The 24,121-nt window shown below is 48.6% G+C and overlaps 1 protein-coding gene across 3 annotated transcripts in view; it reads left to right on the top strand.

Annotated features, from left to right (window-relative positions):
* The window catches only part of LOC146871121 (26S proteasome non-ATPase regulatory subunit 11), a 922,247-nt gene that overhangs the window by 709,036 nt on the left and 189,090 nt on the right, over positions 1–24,121 (top strand). For 2 of the 3 annotated variants that reach the window (XM_085650288.1, XM_085650291.1), the window contains one exon: positions 7,424–7,475. In XM_085650288.1, coding sequence (XP_085506414.1) covers positions 7,424–7,475 — 52 coding nt within the window. Of the gene's footprint in view, positions 1–7,423; positions 7,498–24,121 lie in introns of all 3 variants that reach the window. The other variant, XR_014980477.1, reaches the window with a different exon arrangement.

Genomic DNA, 24,121 nt, shown 5'->3' with positions numbered 1-24,121 from the left:
CATCGCTTCTCTTTCCTCAAGAGAGATTTACCCCATAAATAAACATATTTAACAAACTAGAGAAAGTGGGTGCTAATTCATTTAGGGTACTCTACCCACCGCATCGTTCCAAAGCATCTGCAACATTTTTTGAAAACTGAACCTTAGAAGGGCTGGCTCCCTGACAAACTATCACAGTGGTCATTAGGATTACCTCACCACTGAGCTCATATTCTAGAACACTTTATCATGGCCTTAAAAGTATTGGCAAATACAACAGGTCTCGCCTATGTGAGCCATTACCTTTATCAATGTTTTTAGCTGTGCTGCATAGCAGCATGACCGAAAGTAAAAAAAAAATAAACAAAACTATTCACATGGCCAGTGATGGTCGTTCCATAGAATTTTTGTAAAAATTGCCGGCAGGAGGGCAAGAGGCTTTGGATGACTCCCGCCCTGCCCCCCTGCCAGCAGTATAAATAAATAAAAACACCATGACACGGCAAACCACATCATGATGCTTTAACAATTTTTTTTTTCAAACGTTCAGTCTTGCTGCACAGCAGTGAGGTTGCAACTCTGGACAGGAACAGGAGGGGTACACAGAGGAGCAAACAAAACAACGTAGGATGAGAGGGAGGGGACAAGCGGCAACACAGAGCGGAAGGGTGGTAGGAGGAAGCAACACAGGCAAGCAACAACACGGTACACAAGGGTGGGAAAGGGCAAGCAATGCTGGATGGGGCAAGCAACAACACAGGGTGGGAGAGGGCAAGCAAAACAATGCAGGGTATGATGGGACAAGCAATGGGACGGAAAGGAGACGCAACAACACAGGCAAGCAGCAACACGGGATGGGGCAAACAACAATGCAGTTCAGGAGGTGACAAGCAACATGGCAAATAAAATGCATACTGGGGGTCTGTAAACACATTCACTCTTATGGAGTGCTGCAACTGAAAGAAAAAAGTAGCTCAGAGTGCGAGCAGTGGAGGGACCCTGAGCAAGGAACCAGTGTGAGAAGTTGGCCTGATATGTAGTGCTCACTATTCTAGTGATCACTGTGTATCATTCCAAACGACCCTTATTGATGATTGGTTGTAAGTCAACCTTGTAGACCAGCTATCCTAGTAGCGTGGACAAGAGCAGTCTTCAGGCTAAACTCTAGAGGGCGTGTTAAGCCAGCTGTTTACCATCACATATACCCCTTGAACACCAAGTGAAAGGACACCACACAAGTTGTTATGAAAATAAAGGATATTTATTTATAACAAGACTACCCTGGCTCTTTATGAGTCAGGGAGCTAAGCACAATACAAAACTCTTGGGAAAATACTACTAGTTGCACAATTTACACAAATGCCCGAAGGGCACGAAACCATTTACACTGCAAGTGGAATGGGAGAGATTAGAGAGTCTAAAGTTACTGATTCCGGAGGAATCCGATCAGTTGGACTAAACGGAAAAGGAGCTGGACACTTGTAGAGTGAACCTACGATGGAGCACCGAAATGCTCGAGTTACCTAGCCCAGAGGCTGCGGCTGCGTGGGGTTCAGCAAGATGTCGGGAGTCCTCGTTGTAGTCTCGGGAGCCTGAAAGAAGTTGTTGCTGGCAGGCGACCAGTGTCGATGTTCAGCGAGATCCAAGCCTGGATCGGTGATGAAGGAAACCTGAAAGCAGAGGGGACTCAGTTCTCAACCGCTAGCCAGCGATCGTGTGGGCACCAGGAAGGTACCGGCTGAAGTCACCTCGACCAGGTGAGTGGGTGACGTCGGACTCGGCTGTTCCTCGGACCAGGAGGCGCGGCGGCGACCAGGATGGAGGGCGAGCTGTCCCACGAAGGTGTCTGCTGTCGATGCTGCTGGGCCCAGGAGTGGGGCAGCAGGTCTTGGCAGAGGCAAGCCCACGCGGGGGAGTCAAGATGGCGTCTGGAGTGGACCAGGAGGGTCCGAGGTACTCCTCTGCTGAAGGGGAGCAAGGACCAGTCTGGAGCAACCAGACCAGTGATGAAAAACTGTTGTGGTGCGTCGTGAAGAGGGCCACTAGCCGACGGCGAGTGGCCGGACAACGCGGTGAGCAGCAAGGAGCAGAAGGGCCCCCACGCAGATCTCGGGGATGCTGGGGAGGCAGGCTTCGGTGCTGGAGCTACTCAGGGTTAGGGCTTCTCAAACCCTAGGTGCACTCACTCGAGGGTCCCTCGGTGGTTGTGCTAGATAAGCGTCGTGCAGGTTCTGAAGATGGCCGGTCCCGCAGGTCTCGTCACACCTACGAATCTCAGCTGGGCTGACGATGTAGGTAGAGGTCAGATGGCGGGGAATCCGGGTCTCATCGAGCTGGGTAGTCTTGATCCGTAGGAGAGACGCGCAGCAAACCGCAAGCGCTTAGGTGGTGCCTGCTGGTGCAGGGTGGCTACTTCTTAGCCACAAGGGAGAGTCTTCAGAAATAGTCAAGAGTTCCTTTCGTGGAAAGTAGTTCAAGATTCAGAATTATCCAATTTGGGAAGGGGACTCGCTCCTACCTTTATACTAGGAAAAGGGGCTGGCCCGTGGCTAGGTCCTACCTATGGGTGGGACCAGGAGGGGGGTAGTTACACCCCTATCCTTTGTCCGGCTTCGCCCCAGCTCAGGGGCTGGGGTGCCCCCGAAACTGGTTTGAGCCGGGCTATGCACAGTGAGCACCGGGGTGCCACTTGCAATCACCTTCCTTTCAGCCCTGCCTACCTGGGATACACAAACCCTGTCTGGGATGGTGCTAACACCGCCCTCGACAGGAAACCCTTTGTCCAAGCTCCCCTCGCTGGAAGGTCTCCCAGCAGCAGGAGGTCAGACTTGTGTCTGGTGGCAGCATCCATTTTGTGATGCTGAGGCTTGAGTCAACTTTAACCGGGGTTCAAGGTTACTTCCATGTCGTGTCCCTCTAGAAGGGTGGAATGCTAACCCCGTCGCCAGAATTGGCGAGGGGTTCGTATTCCAATTCGTATGACACCTTACTCGACATGTGTGGGTGATGCGATGCCATAGTTAGAAAATAACCGCGAGGATTATAAGGCATTTTAAGGTAGATGGCACGCGTCACCATGGAACAGCTATTAGGACTTGGTTCCGCAAGCCGTCGACGGGCTCAGCTCGCGCCAGAGCACCATCTCACATGACTCCCAGCACTCTGCCTTCAGGATTGATAAGGCCTGCCATAGGAGTGACTGATAGGAATCCATGCGTCCATTTTAGGGTTAGGTATAGGAATACTACACCTACAGCAACGGGTGATTACACCACCTTGCCCCAGCTGTCGTGCAGCCAGTTGTGTCAGATTTGGGTGGCCATCCAGGGGTGGCATAATACATGCTGCAGCCCCTGGTAGGCCCTGGGTACGCCGATGCCCTGGATACCTGTGGTATGCTGATACAGGGACTGATAAGGCGGCCCAGTTCCAATTAGTGGATGCGCCTAATGTACATGTGTTTTAATCTGTAGAGAGAACAGCTAGGCTGTGGGTCTGATTGGCAGGCCTACAGCCAGGGAAAGTCGTAAACCAATGAAGCAAAAGCAAGAAATCTGGGTGATCATAGGATTGCAGACCCTACTCTCCTACAACCAGTACTTGAGCCAATTTTCTAGGAGAGGGACAAACGCACAAAGAGGAAATGAAGCAGGCATGTGCTGACCAAAGAGAAGGAAGGACATTCATTTTGATGAAGACAACCAATTGTACACAATGGAAGGGCTGTAAGCCCCCATAAGTAAACAAAATGTGTCTTAAGTGCCACCGCATGTGCTGTCTCAGATAAGACCCAAATAGCTCCCTCCATGTCTTTTGATTGGGTCAAGCACTATTTCCACATACAATGATCTGAGGATTTTTATGCAATCTACTGACAATCCTCCCATTATTGGACTGTATGTTTGCAACTCTTGGTGCAGGGAAATGGATTCTCTCCACTAAACCGTCACATGTGCAGCAAGCCTCCATCGCACATACTGCCATAATTAATTGCACCTTCATTCTATATCTACTACATATACATTGCAATAGATTCTTCAGTTAACCTCACTGTGCCAAAGCCTATGCAAACATCTGAACAAGGATCCATGCTCAAGACTGTTTCCTTGCCTTTACTCTATATACTGAGCTCCATTTTCCAACACCAAATGGTCACCCGGAGACTGAGAGTTCTAGCACCAATGAGATGCCCCTCCTCAATTTGCCAACCCACCTGCTAACTACCTTGGGGAGGTACCTCCCTCTCCCCTCAGCCTACCTCGTACTGACTCACAACAAACCACACTCAACTAGCCTTCATCTTTGCCAATTCACAACCACCATCTCCACTGTCTGATGTCACTGAGTATCCTCTTTCAAGCGAGCAGCTGGACTCTCTGGCTTTCCCCACACCTCCCTCCCCACCCTTCCATAATCACAAGAGAATTCTCTCTAGCTATCAAAGTCACGCTTAGAAATCGGTGATCTTCCTGCACCCACAATGTCCCTACACACAGTAAACCCTCCAAAATACCTGATAACTCAGTTCACACAATTCCAACCACTCTGTCAATCAGTCATACCTCATTCCCACATTTGAGAGACAATCTCCAGCTTATGTTTTCCACAAGCAACCCAGTCTCGTGCCTCTCCCTTTACCACTTCTCACTCACACTGATCCTCGATGAACCACACTCCTACTACTTCCTATTCCCCACATTACCTCTTGATAATCCCAACATTTTGCAGGTCCACACACCGATTACACTCAACCCATGTCACCATCACCAACTTAATCTTTCCTTGACTTTTACATCAACACAATAGCTGAGACACTACTCTTTTATCAAACCCCCGAGCCTAGTCCAGAATGAAGACCGAGTTAATCAGTCATAAACTGTGAACATCGATAGTGCCTCTGGCAGTGTGTTTTTTCCTCCATAGGGCTTCTCAAATCTGGTCTTTTAGCATTGATAACCATCACCTTGACTTAACAACGAAGTCGTAAAGTTCATATCCGCATTGGCACAACTCCACAGGTTAGAATGCCCTTAAGCATAAGATTGATCTCCTCAATTCTAAGTTATCCCAGCTAGACACCAGGATGTCCCACTTAAACTGTTTACTACTTTTATAAAATCTCCACCCCACCTAATTAGTGAATTTACCTTGTGCCCCCACCAAGGAGCAACTGTTTACCATGTCCAGATAAACTACAAGCCTGTCCCTCGCAAGTAGACATTTGTAATCTGCTGGCAGAGTATATCAGTCATCCCCCCAGCGTCCACAAATCTGAACGTATGGTCAAAATTCATCAGAACATGACACCAACCACATTAATGCATTGAACTAAATTTCAGACATCCACAGTGATGTCAGTGGATAATAGGAACGGTATTCATATTTCCACTGAACCCCTAGTCACTCCTTACATCAAAATCGTCACTTCATTTTTATGTATGCTATGTAACTAGATCAGCAGTGAATCACAAACTAAAATTGCAGACACAACCTCCCACTACAGTCTTGAACTACTAATCCTCACACAGATCTGGTTCACCAATGCTTACCACAATATTGTGAACCTTCTGCTCCCTCCTCCTTACTGCATCACTAGATGCAACCAGGATTGGGAGAGGCGTTTCAGTTATCTACAGGAACCCCTTACATTGCAAAGAGTCCCTCAACAGTGAATTTACCTCTTTTCAGTGCCTTACTCTTAAACTCTGGCAACTGCATAATTCCTCTTTAAGACTGAATGCTATCTATCACCCTCCTAGTGATAATCCAACTTTTATTGAGGAATGCAGTGAGCTCATGACAAACCAATCAATTCTAGTTGATGAGGTATTTTTTTAGGCGGCTTTAATCTTTACTGGGGATGACATGAAAGCCAATCTCCTTTTTGTTCCTTCCCTGAAATGATACCTGTGCATTGGTAGTACCATCACCCATTTCTCCTTGCTTTTCTCCCATTCCATAACCGGAGGCCAACTAAACAAGCATTTACAATGCAATGGTCTCGGCATTGGTAAAGTTAGAGCTATTGGCATTGCTCATGACATTATTTTTGTTTGTTTTTGTTTTTAAAACATTTAAAGAAACGGCATTGTTATTTACAATGTCAATAGCTTAATCACTCTCAACCTATTGCATTTGCACCCACACACAGAGCCACCTACACACACACTGATTAAGCTATTGACATTGTAAATAACAATGCCGTTTCTCTACATGTTTTAAAAACAAAAACATAAACTAAAATAATGTCATGAGCAATGCCAATAGCTCTAACTTTAACAATGCCGAGACCGTTGCATTGTAAATGCTTGTGTTATTTACTGCACATGCCTTGCTGGTTGGTCATCCCATGAGTCTGGAAGAATGAAGGGGCAAGATTTTCAGTATAAGACACAGATATTACCTAGTATTTTCTAATCTAGAGGATTCTAGATTGCATGTTGCTTTTGCTGACTTCAGATATGGCTATGAAGCAACTGGCAGATCACCTTATTGTGTATCCCATTTAATGGCCCATCTTGTATCGGAAAGCACACTGGAGTACCGTAATTGATGTCAGTCCCGACCCATAGGCAGTGTGGTATGCAGCTGCTCAGGTTAATTTGAGTACAGTGTGACCGAACTCGCCACAGAATGTTCTGACTGCCACAAGTCTGTACCAATGCTGAATATGCATGCCCTACGGAGCACTCCTGATTCGCTCCTGATGAGGGTGCAATCCAATTGTGGACAGACTAATAGGACAGAGTATTATTAATGCAAAAGTGTGTACAAAATCAGAGTCTACTCGCTTCTCCCTAGGCTCCGTCAGCTGCTGCATCCTGCACTCCAGCTGGGGCCTGACACCGATTGTGGCAGAGACAGTGTTGCATATTGTTTAGAGAAAGCATTCTAAGAGGTTTTGGGAATCCTCATTACTGGGTTATAAGTATAAATGATCCATATCCAAAATTAGTTCCTGAACCAATGTTGCCTGAAGAAGAGTACGTAGCTCAAAATGCATTGGGAGGAAAGTTTCAAGGGAGCTCCTTACTTGGCTTGCTGATAAAGCCTCTTTCTTTGCAACAGTAATCCATCATTTATCATGGTTTACAATACTTGCTTTTATTTGTGGCTTTTTTTTTTTTTACACTATGGGCTGTAACGATCTGTGTACTTTAGTAATTTGTTCTCACCTTCTCAGTCAAGGTGTACTGCGACCCTTCTGCATGGATGGCATTGCTTAATCAATTTCTGGGACCAAGAATTAGTTGTTAATCCAGAATGTCAGTTTTATATTGTGACATCAAACCTAAGTTCAAGGAAGTGTACTATGTTTAATGTCTGCCTTAATTAACAATCTCCAGTCTGTTTTCCTTAATTTGAGACTGTAAAATGCCTTATTGTTTATTGGCTGTTCCACTCAGTTCTGAATTTGTTTTTTATGACACTTTTTTCATGACAGCCCGATGTAGAAAGAAAATTATCACAGATGATCCTGGACAAAAAGTTTCATGGTGAGTTTCTGTACTTGTCATGGTCTGGCTTGACAGCGCAGCTGTCGCCAGACAGTGTTGAGCATCACTAGAGGGTCGGGCCACATGTTGGGAGGCAGGAGTACATGTTTTGATTGGGTAGAAGTTTTGTTATTCCTCAAAAAAAAAAGTGGCTTGACATCAACACAGCTATGATCATTCATTTATTTATGCAAGTGACCATGCTTTTACTTTAAGGAGCACGCACAAGACATTGGAATGCTATCAAAGTGTCTAAGAGAACTAGATAATTGGTGTTGGTCTCTGGCAGCAGCACAGATGGGAGGATGTTAGTCATTAACCTGAATGGTCTTTTAGGTGTGGTTTGACAGTGCGATTGCCACCTTACCTTTTAACCTACACCAATATTCTACAGTTCTTTTTGTCCCTACAAAAGTACATCTATGTTCCCATGCCATTTACTTGTTAACTTGTAGTGCTTCATATTACCATACTACATTTCTTTATAGCCAGTCCTATGGTCACTACATTTTGGCTTGGTGGTGTAACTGTTCCCTCGGTATTAACAGGAATACAAACCAGATTGCTGGTAGTTAAAATAAAAATGTAAAAAAAAATATTGATCTATCCTTGATCTTCAAACTGCTTTAATTTCTTTGCATGCTTCGTGTAAGACACACATTAAGATCCTCTTTGGGTACTCTATCTTGGATCACTGTCCACTTTTTTCCCCTTACAATAGCAGTACAAGTGGTTTGATTGTAGAGATTTCATTATCAAGTACTTTTGTGTGTGTAGACGTGCGTTACTGAAAAGTTCATAATCCAGATTTCGATGGAGCATGCTGTGATAGTCTGTGCACGAACCCTGGGTGTCAGCAAAATGGTTATAGTGGATAGTGCTCTTTGATGCATGTTAATGGATACATGTACTCTTGGCTAACCTGTTGATTTGCACCATGCCCACTGACGACAACCCTAGGCAAAGTAGCTGCTCTTGGCATCTTCGGTGAGGTGCTGCTTGGCCTAAAAGCACATTACAGCATTTAAGGAGGGAATAGCCCCTGCTAGCTTGTCCCAGGCCCCGCACTTTATGGGTCTCAAAAATGTCCGATCTTTGACTTTGCTACAGTGCCCCACCTAAGGTTGCCAATATCCTCTTGTAGTCCTGGGAATACATCCAAGACCTTTTTTGTTCTTTGGATTTCAGTGGCGTTTAGTGGTTATTGGGCAATGCAGTTAGTGTATGTCTCTAGTGTCTTATGTCTGTAATACTGGTGTAGACTAATTTGAAAAGTTTTAATGAAACTTGAGTGTTGAGTTGGAGTGGAGTAAACCTTTGGTTTGTAGCACATGTGGCTGTAGGTACGTGTGTTCTACATCGAATAAGTCTTTTGAGTCACAAGGTGACTCCTTGTCTAGTATTGAACAAGCATGGGCACTAACTCTATTTTTAGATTGCTTTTCTGCGCTATTGGGTTCGGACGGGTTTCACCATTGCTGAATGTTGTGGTGAGGGTCACATTACTTATCTTCCTGTTGCCGAGAAGACTTCACCTCTGGCATTTGTTCTGTTTTCTCCTTTTGCCTTGACCTGCTCCAGATATAATTGTTGAAGACTTGGACCTCCTGGCAATCAGAGCGCCCCAACTCTTGCGACCTTGCACCTTATCGACTCCAGAGAATGGAGAGTTGTAACTACATCTGCTGCAACTCCTGCTGTGCCTTCAGGAGCAAAACAATCCTTAGGCAGCAGAGAAAGGCGCTAGGCCCACAACAAATTGTACCGCCCATTGCCTGAAATGTTGGATATCTTTGGTGGTGCAGGCCTGCTCTGCTCCGAAGAGGAGAAATTTAACAGTCTAACATACCTGCTCATCAACCCACCCCAGAGATCATCAGCTATGAGTTCGAGGCATGTGGGCTGCTGAATTCATATCTGTGCATAGATCGCCGCCTAGTGTTGGGTCCGGATGTTTGCACGTTGTTGTCCTGGAAGAGTCTTCGAAGTATCCTGAGATAGGTGACTCCTCCCCTGGACCACAGTGCGCATGGGCATCCTCAGATTGTTTTTTTCCGCCATTGGGTTCGGATGTGCTTATCTTGACTCAAGTTAGGGAAAACTTTTTTTCAGGCCAAAAGGCCTTTAGTTCGCGTCGGTACTGTTCCCGATCGGTATCGACAGTTACTTGTTAGTTTACTGACTTAACAAAACCAACTTTTTCGCATCTTATCCGACCATCGACCCCACATCGACGATGGAATCGAGGACACCATTCAAGCGGTGTCCTGTTTGCAATGCGAAATATCCCCATGTCGACGTCCACCCGGTGTGCAACAAATGCCTCTCACCGGATCACGACGAATCCACATGTATGGCCTGTGCCCGATTCCGATCCAAAAAGACTCTCCGGATTCGACGAGCAGCGAGACTTGAAGCGCAGCAAGCGGCACCGGCCCCAACCAACATCTTCAGCGCCGAGGACGAAGATGTGGAAGACGTGGAGAACCTACCCTCCAGCCCCGCTTCCGAACACGATTCCGGATCGGAAGACATCGAAGAACAACTCTTTCACAGAGATGAAGCCGACACCGAGGTAGGAGACTACGATGAGGCCTTAGGGGCCGAAGAAAGTAGCTCCGGTGACGAGCAAGGCCTACCCGTACAGACGGAGGATATCCCAGTGCGTCAGTCTATGGCTCCGGTCGAGGGATCGCCTTCGGGCCTTACCCAAGACCTATCCCGCAGTTCTTCGGCCCCGCCCTCGGGCCCGGCCTCGGACATTCAGCGACAGCCATTAGTACCCAAAACGACTGGTCTCCCTTCCTCGAAACCGAAACCAAAAGTCGTGTCGGTTCCACAGAAACCGAAACTGAAAGTGACACTGGTCGGATCGAAGCCCACTACACCTTCGACGCCAGCCAAACCAGTCGGCACCGACCGCACCAAACGAGACTTCGGTGCCGAACTCGCAGCAGCCGACGTCGGCGCCGACACACGGAAAAAGGCCATCGGTACCGTCAAACCGCCCCGGCACCGAAACCATCGGCTCCAGCCACGAAGGTCAAAATGGCCGCTGCGTCACACACCGCTTCGAAAGCAGCACCTAAGGCCCAATCATCGACGCCGTCGACGGCTACGACCTCTCCTCGACTCGATGACCCCTTGGCCCCGAAGAAGTCCACGCCTGCCTCTACAGAACCGCTCGGCGCCAAAGAACCGTCGGCGTTCCAGGTGCGACAAGTTGCAGCGTCCTTGCAACGCATCAAAGAAAAGGCTGCCCTCCAGGACACGTCAGGCTCCGAGCCGAAAAAAGCTCAGAAAGCTTCTCCAGCGCCACCCCATATCACTTTTGGCCTGCCGCCATCCACGGCGCCCAAAATGTTTGAAATAAGAACACGTGTCACCCAAACTAGGATCACACCTGCCGAACGCTCTCCTACGGAGACGTCACCGTCCCACATCATCGATGCCGACACCGGCAGAATTATGCTCCACAAGCGGAGAATATCTGCCAAACACGCTTTGGACTCCTACCGGATCCCGCTAAAGAAAAAGCTGCCAGCGGATTCGGAACCAGTTCTTTACGAACGTCTCCATACCTCTTACCCAGATCCACAGTCCTTCTCTCCGACACACTCCGAAACCGACGTTTTGGAGGACTATATGGGTGACAACGTCCCCTACCCCAGAGACATGGACCCTGAAGGCCAACAGGACCCTGACCAGGCTTGGGATGACCCTGTGGACACGGGTGCACCTATGGATACACAGGACACGCAGCTATATGGCACAAAAACGTCTCCCACAGAGGACACTGCCGCATTCAACGCCCTAATTGAACGTGCTGCGGCCAATCATGGTGTGCAACTCAACTCTGACACTATCGAGGACGATTTTCTAATGGATACTTTTGCATCCTCAGAAAGGAATATCAAAACTCTACCCATGTTGAAAGGTGTCCTCAAACCAGCAAAGGACATTTTCAAAGAACCCACCAGGGCAAGAGTAATAAACCCCAGGATCGACAAGAAATATAGGTCGGCGCCAGGGGACCCTACGTACATTAGAGGCCAGTTGCCTCTGGACTCCATCGTAGTCGCTAATGCTCGCAAACAGGTGCACTCGCAGACAACTGGGGATGCTCCTCCCCCGGACAAAGAGTCCAAGGTGCTAGAGACCTCCGGCAAACGGGTTGCAGCCCAGGCAGCTAACATATGGCGTATTGCCAATACCCAGGCGCTCCTAGCTCGCTACGATCGCGCACACTATGACACATTAGAAACCCTACTCCAACATCTCCCTGACCAATACAAAGAGGGAGCAGAGATCCTCATCAGGGAGGGACAACTCCTCACAAACGCATCCATTAAGTGTGCACTGGATGCCGCAGATACAGCTGCCAGAGCAATAAACACCAGCGTCATGTTACGACGACACGCCTGGTTACGAATCTCCGGATTCAAACCTGAGGTTCAAAATAACATTCTCAATCAACCGGTCAACCCCGACTACTTATTCGGACCAGAGGTTGACACCACCCTAGAAAAAATAAAAAAGGACACGGACACTGCAAAGTCCATGGGGGCTCTCCAAACGCAGACCTTTCGGAGTGGCTCCTTTCGTCGCCCTGGAAATAGAGGAGCAGGTAGAGGACAGGGGTCACAGCAAACCTACAACAAGGGCAACACACACAGTACCTACGATAAAAACACCAGGGGTGGCTATCGTGGCTCCAGCACAAAGGGCAGAGGACGCGTGTGAGAAGTTGGCCTGATGTATGATGTCACTAGTTATAGTGTACACCTTATATCAGTCCAAATACCCTTATGGTGATTGGTTGTAAAGTCAACCTTATAGACCAGCTATCCTAGTGGTAGCATGGACAAGAGCAGTCTTAGGCTAAACTCTGAATGGCATGTGAAGCCAGCTGTGCTACCATATATAATCCCTTGAATACCAAATGAAAGGACACCACAACAGATATATATATATAAAATAAAGTGTATTTATTCTAAGCAAACCCTCAGCACTCTTTATGAGATTAGAGGTAAGTACAACACAGTCTTATTTAAGCATACATTAAGTCACACAGGTAAGTAATACAGTTAGGCCCTAGGGGCCACGCAAACCATATACTAAGTAAGTGGTATAAGAACCACTGTCACGGAAATAGAATAGGCCTAGGCCTAGGGAATCGCTGGGGCTACACTACACTAGCGTTAGTTAGGAAGTGGGAGGCCCACGGGATTCGTGTGCAGAGTGGAAACACTCACGCGTAATGCGTAAAAGTCAATAGCAATGTTACAGTTTAGAAATAGATAGATTTAGGACACTTACGGAGTAGCTAGGAAGTTGAGACTTGAAAACTAGACACTAGGATAGTCACTATCCTGATGAGCACCGGAGTACCCAAGTTACCTAGCCCACAGGCTGCGGGTGCATAGGGGTGAAGATGCGTCGTTTTCGTCGTCGACTCCTATGGATGCCTGAAGAAAGATGCTGACAGGCAGTCAGTGAAGTGTCTCCGGTGGATCCCAAGGCTGGGATCAAGAAGAGAAGAAACCTGCAAGCAGAAGGGACAGAGTCAAGGTCACTAGCCAGTGACCACGTGGAACCAGGAAGGAACCAGGCGATGTCGTGAAGAGTTGCAGGTGAAGGTGAAGCTTGTCGCTGCAGCCAGGAGGACCAGGAAGCGTCGAGGATGACCAGGACCAGGAGGCGAGCTGTCCCACGAAGGCTCTTGCTGTCGGCGGCGTCGAAGTTGGACTAGGACTCACCAAGCCTTGGCAAGCGGAACCCACGAAGAACAAAGGACTTGCTTCTGGTGCAGACCAGGAAGGTCTGGGGTGCTTCTTCTTTGCAGAGAAACGGGAGCCAGTCTGGAGGAGCCAAATCAGCGCAGAAGATTTCAGGGTGCGTCGTCACAGAGGCCACTAGCCAGCGGGCAAGCAACCGGACAGACGCGGCAAGCAGGAAAATGCTGAAGGGCCCCACGCAGGACTCGTGGAGTGTGGGGGGCTGATCTTCGGTGCAGATGGTGCTTGGGGTTGGGGCTTCTCAATCCCCGGTGCACAACTTCGCCTCCACGGATCTCAGCTCTGCTGCAGATGTGGATGAGGGTCGGAGAAGTCTGGAAGTCAAGGCTCTGGTCGGGCTCTGCAGTCGGTTCCTCGTAGAACGGTCGCAAAGCAAAGGGTAGTCTCTTGATGGTGCCTGTTTGCACAGGGTAGCCACTCCTTGGCTACAAGGGAGATTCTTCAGTCTTCTTCTTTCGTCGAATGTCGAAGGTCCAGAGTTTCTGTTCAGTTTTGCAGGTTCAGGATAATCTAAAGTCTTGAGGCCCAACTCCCACTCTTATACTAATCTGGGGGGCTGGGATACCTGCTAGGTCACGCCTTATGGGTGGGACCTGGGAGGGGGTGGTTACACCCACTTCCCTTTGTCCAGTTTCGCGCCAGAGCTGGGGCTGGAGTGCCCCAGCGCCGGTTTGAACTGGACTATGCAAGGAACACCTTGTGTGCCCCAGGCATGTCTCATTCCTTTCAGCCCACCCTGCCCCAATACACTAAAGGCTGTCTGGGGAGGTGCTAGCACCTCCCCAAGCAGGAAACCTATTGTCCAGGCCTCCCTGGCTGGGATCACTCCCAGCTGCAGGAGGTCAGACTTGTGTCGTGGCAGCAGCATCCATGTTGTGATGCTGAGGCTTTGGTCAGAGGCCAACAGTTGAAGTATGATTTTAACATGTCTTTCCCTCTAGAAGGGGGGAATAATATCCTCATGTCCAGAAATGGCATGGGGGTATTATTCCCTAGTGTTAGACACCTTACACGACATGTTTTGATAAAGCCAAACCATAGTTACCATAACCGTCTAAGATTATAAGGCACTTTAAGAGTATATGGTAGGCTATATCATAGAACAGCTATAAGGACAAGGTTCCGAAAGCTGCAGACAGGCTCAGCTCATGCTAGAGCACCATCTCACATGTTACCATGCACTCTGCCTCCAGGATTGTCAAGGCCTGCCATAGGAGTGACTGATAGGTACACATGTGTCTATATGTAAGCTAGGTATAGGAATACTACACCTAAGCAAGGGGTGATTACACGACCTTGCCCCAGCTGAGTGATCAGCCAGTTGTGTCAAAATGGAAGGCCAGGCCAGGGGTGGCACAATACATGCTGCAGCCCCTGGTAGGCCTAGGGTACACCTATGCCCTGGGTACCTAGGGTACACTGTACAGGGGCCAATAAGGTGATCCTATCCAATTGGGTTATGCACCTAAAGTACATAGTATTAATTTAGAGAGAGAACAGCTGGGCTGTGGGTCTGATTAGCAGGCCCACAGCCACATCTAAGTCGAAAACCAGTAAAGCAAAAGCAAAAAGTGGGGGTGAACATAGAAAGCAGACCCTACTCTCCTACACAACCCCCCCCCCCCAAACTTAGGGACATTAAACTAACCTTGACCAGTTGAGTCTTCATGTTCGAAGTGGAAATATCTGGAGAGTCCATCTGCATTGGCATGGTCAGTCCCAGGTCTATGTTCCACTGTGAAGTCCATCCCCTGTAGGGAAATGGACAACCTAAGAAGTTTGGGATTTTCACCCTTCATCTGATTTAGCCACAAGAGGGGCTTATGGTCGGTCTGAATCTTGAAGTGAGTGCCAAACAAGTATGGCCTCAGCTTCTTCAGGGCCCAAACCACAGCAAAGGCCTCCCTCTCAATAGCTGACCAACGTTTCTCTCTAGGGGTCAGCCTTCTACTTATAAAAGCAATGGGCTGGTCTTGACCATCTACATTCAGTTGTGAAAGAACAGCTCCCACACCTAACTCAGAAGCATCTGTCTGGACAATGAACTCTTTGGAGTAGTCTGGACTTTTCAGAATAGGTGCACTGCACATGGCCTGCTTCAGGTCATCAAATGCTTTTTGACAGCTTACTGTCCACTGAACTTTCTTTGGCATCTTCTTGGAGGTCAAGTCATTAAGTGGTGTCACTATGGACCCATAGTTCTTAACAAACTTTCTGTAGTACCCAGTCAGGCCCAAGAAAGCTCTGACCTGAGTCTGGGTAGTTGGAGGAGCCCAGTCCTTTATGGTCTGGATCTTGCTCTCCAGTGGTTGAACCTGACCCCCACCAACTAGGTGGCCCAGGTATACAACCTTGCTCTGCCCTATCTGGCACTTAGTGGCCTTGATAGTGAGGCCTGCCTTTTGCAGGGCCTCTAAAACATTCCTCAGGTGGACCAGGTGATCCTCCCAGGTGGAGCTAAAGACAGCAATATCATCAAGATAAGCTGCACAATAATCATCCAACCCAGTAAGGACTTGATTCACCAGCCTTTGGAAAGTGGCAGGTGCATTCTTCAAACCAAAGGGCATTACCACAAATTGATAATGTCCTCCTGGGGTCGAGAAAGCAGTTTTGGCCTTTGCATTCTCAGCTAGTCTGATTTGCCAGTAGCCTGCTGTTAGGTCAAATGTGCTCAAAAACTTAGCAGCTGCCAGTCTGTCAATGAGCTCATCTGCCCTAGGTATTGGGTGGGCATCTGTCCTAGTGACAGCATTGAGACCTCTGTAATCCACGCAAAACCTCATCTCTCTCTTACCATCTTGGGTGTGAGGTTTTGGCACAAGGACTACAGGACTAGCCCAAGGGCTCTCTGAAGGTTCAATGACTCCCAGCTCCAAAATCTTTTGTACCTCAACTTTTATGCAGTCCCTGACATGGTCAGGTTGCCTGTAGATTTTACTCTTCACAGGCAGACTGTCACCAGTGTCCACCTCATGGGTGCACCAGTTTGTCTGACTTGGGGTCAGAGAGAACATATGTCTGTAGGCCTGCAGAACTTGTCTGCAGTCCTGTTGCTGATGGACAGTGAGGCTGTCAGAAAAGACCACACCATCAACTGAGCCATCATCAGGGTTCTGAGTCAACAGGTCTGGGAGAGGGTCACTCTCTTCCTCCTGCCCCTCATCTGTAGCCATGAGTAGCCCCATGTCTGCCCTGTCAACATATGCCTTCAATCTGTTGACATGAAGCACCCTGTGGGGGCTTCTGGGAGTCCCAAGGTCCACCAAGTAGGTGACTTCTCCCTTTTTCTCAACAATAGTGTGGGGTCCAGACCATTTGTCTTGGAGTGCTGCTGGGGCCACTGGCTCCAACACCCACACTTTCTGTCCTGGCTGGTAAACAGTCAGTACAGCCTTTTGGTCATGCCAAGCTTTTTGGAGTTCTTGGCTTGCCTCAAGGTTTTTAGAAGCCTTCTTCATATACTCTGCCATCCTGGAGCGGAGACCAAGTACATAATCCACTATGTCTAGTTTGGGTTGTCTGAGAGGTCTCTCCCATCCTTCCTTCACCAAACACAGGGGTCCTCTTACAGGATGCCCAAACAAAAGCTCAAAAGGGCTGTAGCCAACCCCCTTTTGTGGGACCTCTCTGTAAGCAAACGGAAGGCAGGGTAAAAGGATGTCCCATCTTCGCCTAAGCTTGTCTGGTAATCCTTTTATCATTCCCTTTAGGGTCTTGTTGAATCTCTCAACAAGCCCATTGCACTGTGGGTGATAGGGTGTGGTGAACTTATAGTTAACACCACACTCCTTCCACATTGCAATCAAGTATCCTGACATAAAGTTGGTACCTCTGTCAGAAATGACCTCCTTTGGAAAGCCCACTCTGGAGAATACTCCAAGCAGGGCCCTTGCCACAACAGGAGCTGTTGTGGTCCTCAGGGGAATTGCTTCTGGGTACCTGGTGGCATGGTCCACTATCACCAGTATGAATCTGTGCCCAGATGCTGTTTGTGGGTCCATTGGTCCTACAATATCTATGCCCACTCTTTCAAAGGGGACCCCCACCACAGGTAGTGGTATGAGGGGGGCCTTTGTGGTGCCACCTGATTTGCCACTGGCTTGGCAGGTGACACAGGAGCGACAAAACTCCTTAGTATCTTCTGACATATGGGGCCAGTGAAAGTGAGGGACAAGCCTGTCCCAAGTCTTGTTCTGGCCTAAATGTCCTGCAAGGGGAATATCATGGGCCAAGGTTAGAAGGAAGCCTCTGAACTTCAGTGGTATGACCAACCTCCTGGATGCACCAGGCTTGGGGTCTCTAGCCTCTGAATACAGTAGCCCTTCATCCCAATACACTCTATGGGTACCTTGAGCATTCCCTGCAGCCTCAGCAGCAGCCAGCTGTCTGAGGGGTTCAAGAGAGGGGCAGTCTAATTGAGCCTGCCTCAGATCTGCCCTGGAAGGTCCCCCTGTCCCAAGAAACTCAACCTGATCAGGTTCAAGTTCTTCTAGGACAGTTCCTTCAGGGCTCTCAGAATCATCCTCCTGGGAGGGCTGATCCACCACCTGAGGCAGGGGGGAAGGCACAGCCTTAACCCTACTGCTCTTTCTCTTGGGTTGTGACTGGTCCATAGTTTCAGGATCCAGCACTTGTTCAGTGTTGCACTTTTTGGCCTGTGACCTGGTCACAGCAAGGACATGTGCATCTATCCCCAGCATTTCTGCATGGGTCCTATACTCCACTTCAGACCAAACTGAAGTTTCAAGATCATTGCCCAGTAAACACTCTACAGGAAGGTCTGAACTAACAACAACTTTCTTGAGGCCAGTTACCCCTCCCCAGGAGAAGTTAACAATAGCCACACTATGGGAGGTAGTGGCATTGCTAGCGTTGGTCACTAGGTAATTCTCACCTAGTATGATCTGTCCAGGGTCCACAAAAGCAGGTGTCACCATTGTGACACTAGCTCCAGTGTCCCTGTAGGCCTGAGCCATTCTTTGGTTGATAAAAGGAGTGTCTGTACTTGCCCAGGTTACTGGGGCCTACAGTAGAGGACAAAGCTAAGTCCCCATCACAGATCAGGACAGCCTGAGTAGGTACTCTGACTAGGCCAGAATCCTCCTCAGTTCCCAGGGTTAACCCTACTACACCCTTTTGCTGGGAACCACCACTTACAGCTGAACTAGGGGGTACAGTTGCCTTAGGGGCAATGGTGGCTGGGGGCTTATCCTTTTTGGTGCACTCACTAAACCAATGTGAGTTGGACTTACAATAGTTGCACCATGGTTTCTTTTGGCCTTCTTTCTTCTTATCCTTTTTGGAACCACCCTCCCCCTGAGCCTTTTGGGGGCCTGGTGAAGACTTCTGGTCTTTTTGTTTCTGCTCATTACCCTTCTGGTCTGCCTTTTTCTGATCACCGCCCTGGTTCTGGTTTTTCTGCTTAACTCTAGTCCTGACCCATCTATCTGCCTTCTTTCCCAATTCTTGGGGAGAAGTCAGATCAGAATCAATCAGGTGTTGATGCAATAGCTGGTTTTGACAGTTGTTAAGTATTTGTTCTCTCATGATCAAATTATACAATCCTGTATAGTCCTTAACCTTACTTCCCATTAGCCAGCCTTCCAGAGCCTTAGTGGCACAATCTACAAAGTCAGTCCAGTCCTGAGTCTGTGTCTTCTGGGTATCCCTGAACAACAACCTGTATTGTTCAGTGGTTAGGCCAAACCCATCAATCAGAGCACTCTTCAGGACAGTGTAATTATCTGCATCCTCATCACTAACTGTGAGGAGCTTGTCTCTTCCTTTCTCAGAGAAGGAGAGCCACAAGATAGCTCCCCACTGACTTTGGGGTACCTGCTGTACTTTGCAAGCTCTCTCCAAAGCAGTTATCCATTTGTGGATGTCATCCCCACACTTGTAGGGAGGGACAATCTTGCTCAGGTTTCTATTATCATAGTGCCTGTCTCTATCTCTAGGAATGTTGCTGCCACCAGTGGGTTCTAACCCACTTAACTTGTGTTCTCTAGCCAGAGCAAGCTTCTCCTTGGCAAGGGCAAGTTCTTCCCTCTGAATCCTCAGATTAGCCTCCCTCATTCTGGCTGCATGCTCCTTTCTCTCAGGTGAAGTCATTCCCCTGTGAGAGGAAGCATTAGAGATGTTAGAGACATGGGAATGGATGGATTCCCTTGAAGGGGATCTGTCCCTCCTGCTTCTCTGTGAATGTCTACTTGTGGGTCTGTATGGGGGGATCCCATGCAAACTCCCATGTAAACTTAAGTTAGCCTGGCTAAGTCTCCTTACTTGGCTCTGGCTGTCTACCTCCCCATCTGAAGCCCCATCTGACTCTTCTGTGGTGGGTAGACCCTCCTCTGTGCCTAGGGCACCTTCCTGAGATGCCCTCTGAGCATCATACTCCTCTAGGAGTTGTTTTAACTGAAGGAGGGTAGGGTTTGCACCCTGTTTTATTCCTCTGGAGGTACACAACTGTCTCATCTCCTGGAATGTTAAGGTATCATATCTAGAGGGGGTCTTTTGCAGACCTGATCCTCCTGAGAGAGCATCTACTTGATCTACTCTCAGAGACATGATCTAGTGAGGGTGTGGTGTGTGCACCTACCTACACTAGTTGTATCTACTAAACCTTTCTAGTAGTTGTAGTCAGGGTGTGTTATTCCCTTCAACCTACAACTACAAAGTCCAGTAGGACTTAAGTATAATAATCTATGTTATATGTACCTAGACAATATCTGTGTGATCTTTCAATTTAGTATCTCAAGATTACAATGGTATTACAACAGCAAGCTCAGATCCCAACCGCTGCTCACCAATGTGAGAAGTTGGCCTGATGTATGATGTCACTAGTTATAGTGTACACCTTATATCAGTCCAAATACCCTTATGGTGATTGGTTGTAAAGTCAACCTTATAGACCAGCTATCCTAGTGGTAGCATGGACAAGAGCAGTCTTAGGCTAAACTCTGAATGGCATGTGAAGCCAGCTGTGCTACCATATATAATCCCTTGAATACCAAATGAAAGGACACCACAACAGATATATATATATAAAATAAAGTGTATTTATTCTAAGCAAACCCTCAGCACTCTTTATGAGATTAGAGGTAAGTACAACACAGTCTTATTTAAGCATACATTAAGTCACACAGGTAAGTAATACAGTTAGGCCCTAGGGGCCACGCAAACCATATACTAAGTAAGTGGTATAAGAACCACTGTCACGGAAATAGAATAGGCCTAGGCCTAGGGAATCGCTGGGGCTACACTACACTAGCGTTAGTTAGGAAGTGGGAGGCCCACGGGATTCGTGTGCAGAGTGGAAACACTCACGCGTAATGCGTAAAAGTCAATAGCAATGTTACATTTAGAAATAGATAGATTTAGGACACTTCCGGAGTAGCTAGGAAGTTGAGACTTGAAAACTAGACACTAGGATAGTCACTATCCTGATGAGCACCGGAGTACCCAAGTTACCTAGCCCACAGGCTGCGGGTGCATAGGGGTGAAGATGCGTCGTTTTCGTCGTCGACTCCTATGGATGCCTGAAGAAAGATGCTGACAGGCAGTCAGTGAAGAGTGTCCGGTGGATCCCAAGGCTGGGATCAAGAAGAGAAGAAACCTGCAAGCAGAAGGGACAGAGTCAAGGTCACTAGCCAGTGACCACGTGGAACCAGGAAGGAACCAGGCGATGTCGTGAAGAGTTGCAGGTGAAGGTGAAGCTTGTCGCTGCAGCCAGGAGGACCAGGAAGCGTCGAGGACGACCAGGACCAGGAGGCGAGCTGTCCCACGAAGGCTCTTGCTGTCGGCGGCGTCGAAGTTGGACTAGGACTCACCAAGCCTTGGCAAGCGGAACCCACGAAGAACAAAGGACTTGCTTCTGGTGCAGACCAGGAAGGTCTGGGGTGCTTCTTCTTTGCAGAGAAGCGGGAGCCAGTCTGGAGGAGCCAAACCAGCGCAGAAGATTTCAGGGTGCGTCGTCACAGAGGCCACTAGCCAGCGGGCAAGCAACCGGACAGACGCGGCAAGCAGGAAAATGCTGAAGGGCCCCACGCAGGACTCGTGGAGTGTGGGGGGCTGATCTTCGGTGCAGATGGTGCTTGGGGTTGGGGCTTCTCAATCCCTGGTGCACAACTTCGAGGGTACCTCAGAAGCTGCGCTGTAAGTTACTAGCCACTTTTCCCAGGTAGCCGGTCGCTCGTCGCCTCCACGGATCTCAGCTCTGCTGCAGATGTGGATGAGGGTCGGAGAAGTCTGGAAGTCAAGGCTCTGGTCGGGCTCTGCAGTCGGTTCCTCGTAGAACGGTCGCAAAGCAAAGGGTAGTCTCTTGATGGTGCCTGTTTGCACAGGGTAGCCACTCCTTGGCTACAAGGGAGATTCTTCAGTCTTCTTCTTTCGTCGAATGTCGAAGGTCCAGAGTTTCTGTTCAGTTTTGCAGGTTCAGGATAATCTAAAGTCTTGAGGCCCAACTCCCACTCTTATACTAATCTGGGGGGCTGGGATACCTGCTAGGTCACGCCTTATGGGTGGGACCTGGGAGGGGGTGGTTACACCCACTTCCCTTTGTCCAGTTTCGCGCCAGAGCTGGGGCTGGAGTGCCCCAGCGCCGGTTTGAACTGGACTATGCAAGGAACACCTTGTGTGCCCCAGGCATGTCTCATTCCTTTCAGCCCACCCTGCCCCAATACACTAAAGGCTGTCTGGGGAGGTGCTAGCACCTCCCCAAGCAGGAAACCTATTGTCCAGGCCTCCCTGGCTGGGATCACTCCCAGCTGCAGGAGGTCAGACTTGTGTCGTGGCAGCAGCATCCATTTTGTGATGCTGAGGCTTTGGTCAGAGGCTAACAGTTGAAGTATGATTTTAACATGTCTTTCCCTCTAGAAGGGGGGGATAATATTCTCATGTCCAGAAATGGCATGGGGGTATTATTCCCTAGTGTTAGACACCTTACACGACATGTTTTGATAAAGCCAAACCATAGTTACCATAACCGTCTAAGATTATAAGGCACTTTAAGAGTATATGGTAGGCTATATCATAGAACAGCTATAAGGACAAGGTTCCGAAAGCTGCAGACAGGCTCAGCTCATGCTAGAGCACCATCTCACATGTTACCATGCACTCTGCCTCCAGGATTGTCAAGGCCTGCCATAGGAGTGACTGATAGGTACACATGTGTCTATATGTAAGCTAGGTATAGGAATACTACACCTAAGCAAGGGGTGATTACACGACCTTGCCCCAGCTGAGTGATCAGCCAGTTGTGTCAAAATGGAAGGCCAGGCCAGGGGTGGCACAATACATGCTGCAGCCCCTGGTAGGCCTAGGGTACACCTATGCCCTGGGTACCTAGGGTACACTGTACAGGGGCCAATAAGGTGATCCTATCCAATTGGGTTATGCACCTAAAGTACATAGTATTAATTTAGAGAGAGAACAGCTGGGCTGTGGGTCTGATTAGCAGGCCCACAGCCACATCTAAGTCGAAAACCAGTAAAGCAAAAGCAAAAAGTGGGGGTGAACATAGAAAGCAGACCCTACTCTCCTATAACGCGGATACGGCAATACCAGGTCCTCCCCCAAGAACAAACAGTGACGCCCTCTCCCTTCCTCCCGAACACCTGTCGGGGGGAGGCTACAAAGGTTCCTGTCCACGTGGAACTCCATCACCACGGACAGGTGGGTCAAAGATATTATCAAACACGGTTACTGCCTAGAATTAACCTCCACTCCACCCACAATACCGCCAAAACACCGTCCTATGTCCTCAGAGCACTTAGCGCTATTACAACAGGAAGTGCTAAGTATGCTGAAAAAAGGCGCAATAGAGGTCGTACCCGTCCACGAGCAAGGTACGGGGGTGTACTCCCTGTACTTCTTAATACCAAAAAAGGACGGGTCACTCAGACCTATACTAGACCTGAGACCCCTCAACCGCTACATTCTCTCAGAGCATTTCCACATGCTCACCCTACAACAAGTCCTCCCGCTGCTCAAACAGGGAGACTTCCTAGCCACGCTAGACCTCAAAGATGCGTATTTCCACATACCCATACACCCGTCACACAGAAAATATCTCCAGTTCACCATTCAGGGGCAGCACTATCAATTCAAAGTCCTCCCCTTCGGAGTGACAACAGCACCCAGAGTTTTCACAAAGTGCCTAGCTACCGTGGCTGCACATCTACGAAGGCAACACATTCACGTCTACCCTTACCTGGACGACTGGCTTGTTCAGGCAATCAGCCCAGCAATGTGCCAGCCACATGTCCCGCACCATTCACCTTCTTCACAGTCTGGGATTCTCACTAAATTACCCAAAATCACATCTCCAACCCGCACACGTACAACAGTACCTAGGTGCGACCATAGACACTCTGGCGGCCACAGCTCAGCCAAATTTAGTGAGGATCAACAGCATGCAAATGCTGATTTCCAAGTTCAAACCCCAACACTCCCTTCCTGCGCGAGTGTTCATGCAGTTGATAGGCATGATGGCCTCCTGCATTTTCATAGTCCCACACGCGAGACTACATATGCGCCCGCTTCAGGAGTGCTTAGCATGTCAATGGAATCAGGCTCACGGGCAATTAAAAGACCTAGTGTTGGTGAGCGGTCGGGCATACAACTCTCTGCATTGGTGGAATCCACAAAACCTTTGCAAGGGCTGACCGTTCCAGGAGCCTGTTCCACAAATAATACTGACAACGGACGCGTCTCTCCAGGGATGGGGAGCCCATGTACTCAATTACACAGTGCAGGGACTATGGACTACACAACAAAAGAAGATGCACATCAACCTTCTGGAACTGATGGCAATCTTCCTGGCTATGAAAGCATTCAAAGTACACC

The sequence above is a fragment of the Triturus cristatus genome, chromosome 1_1, assembly GCF_964204655.1.
Source record: "Triturus cristatus chromosome 1_1, aTriCri1.1, whole genome shotgun sequence".
NCBI classification, from domain to species: domain Eukaryota; kingdom Metazoa; phylum Chordata; class Amphibia; order Caudata; family Salamandridae; genus Triturus; species Triturus cristatus.
This window is presented reverse-complemented; position numbering and strand designations above follow the sequence as displayed.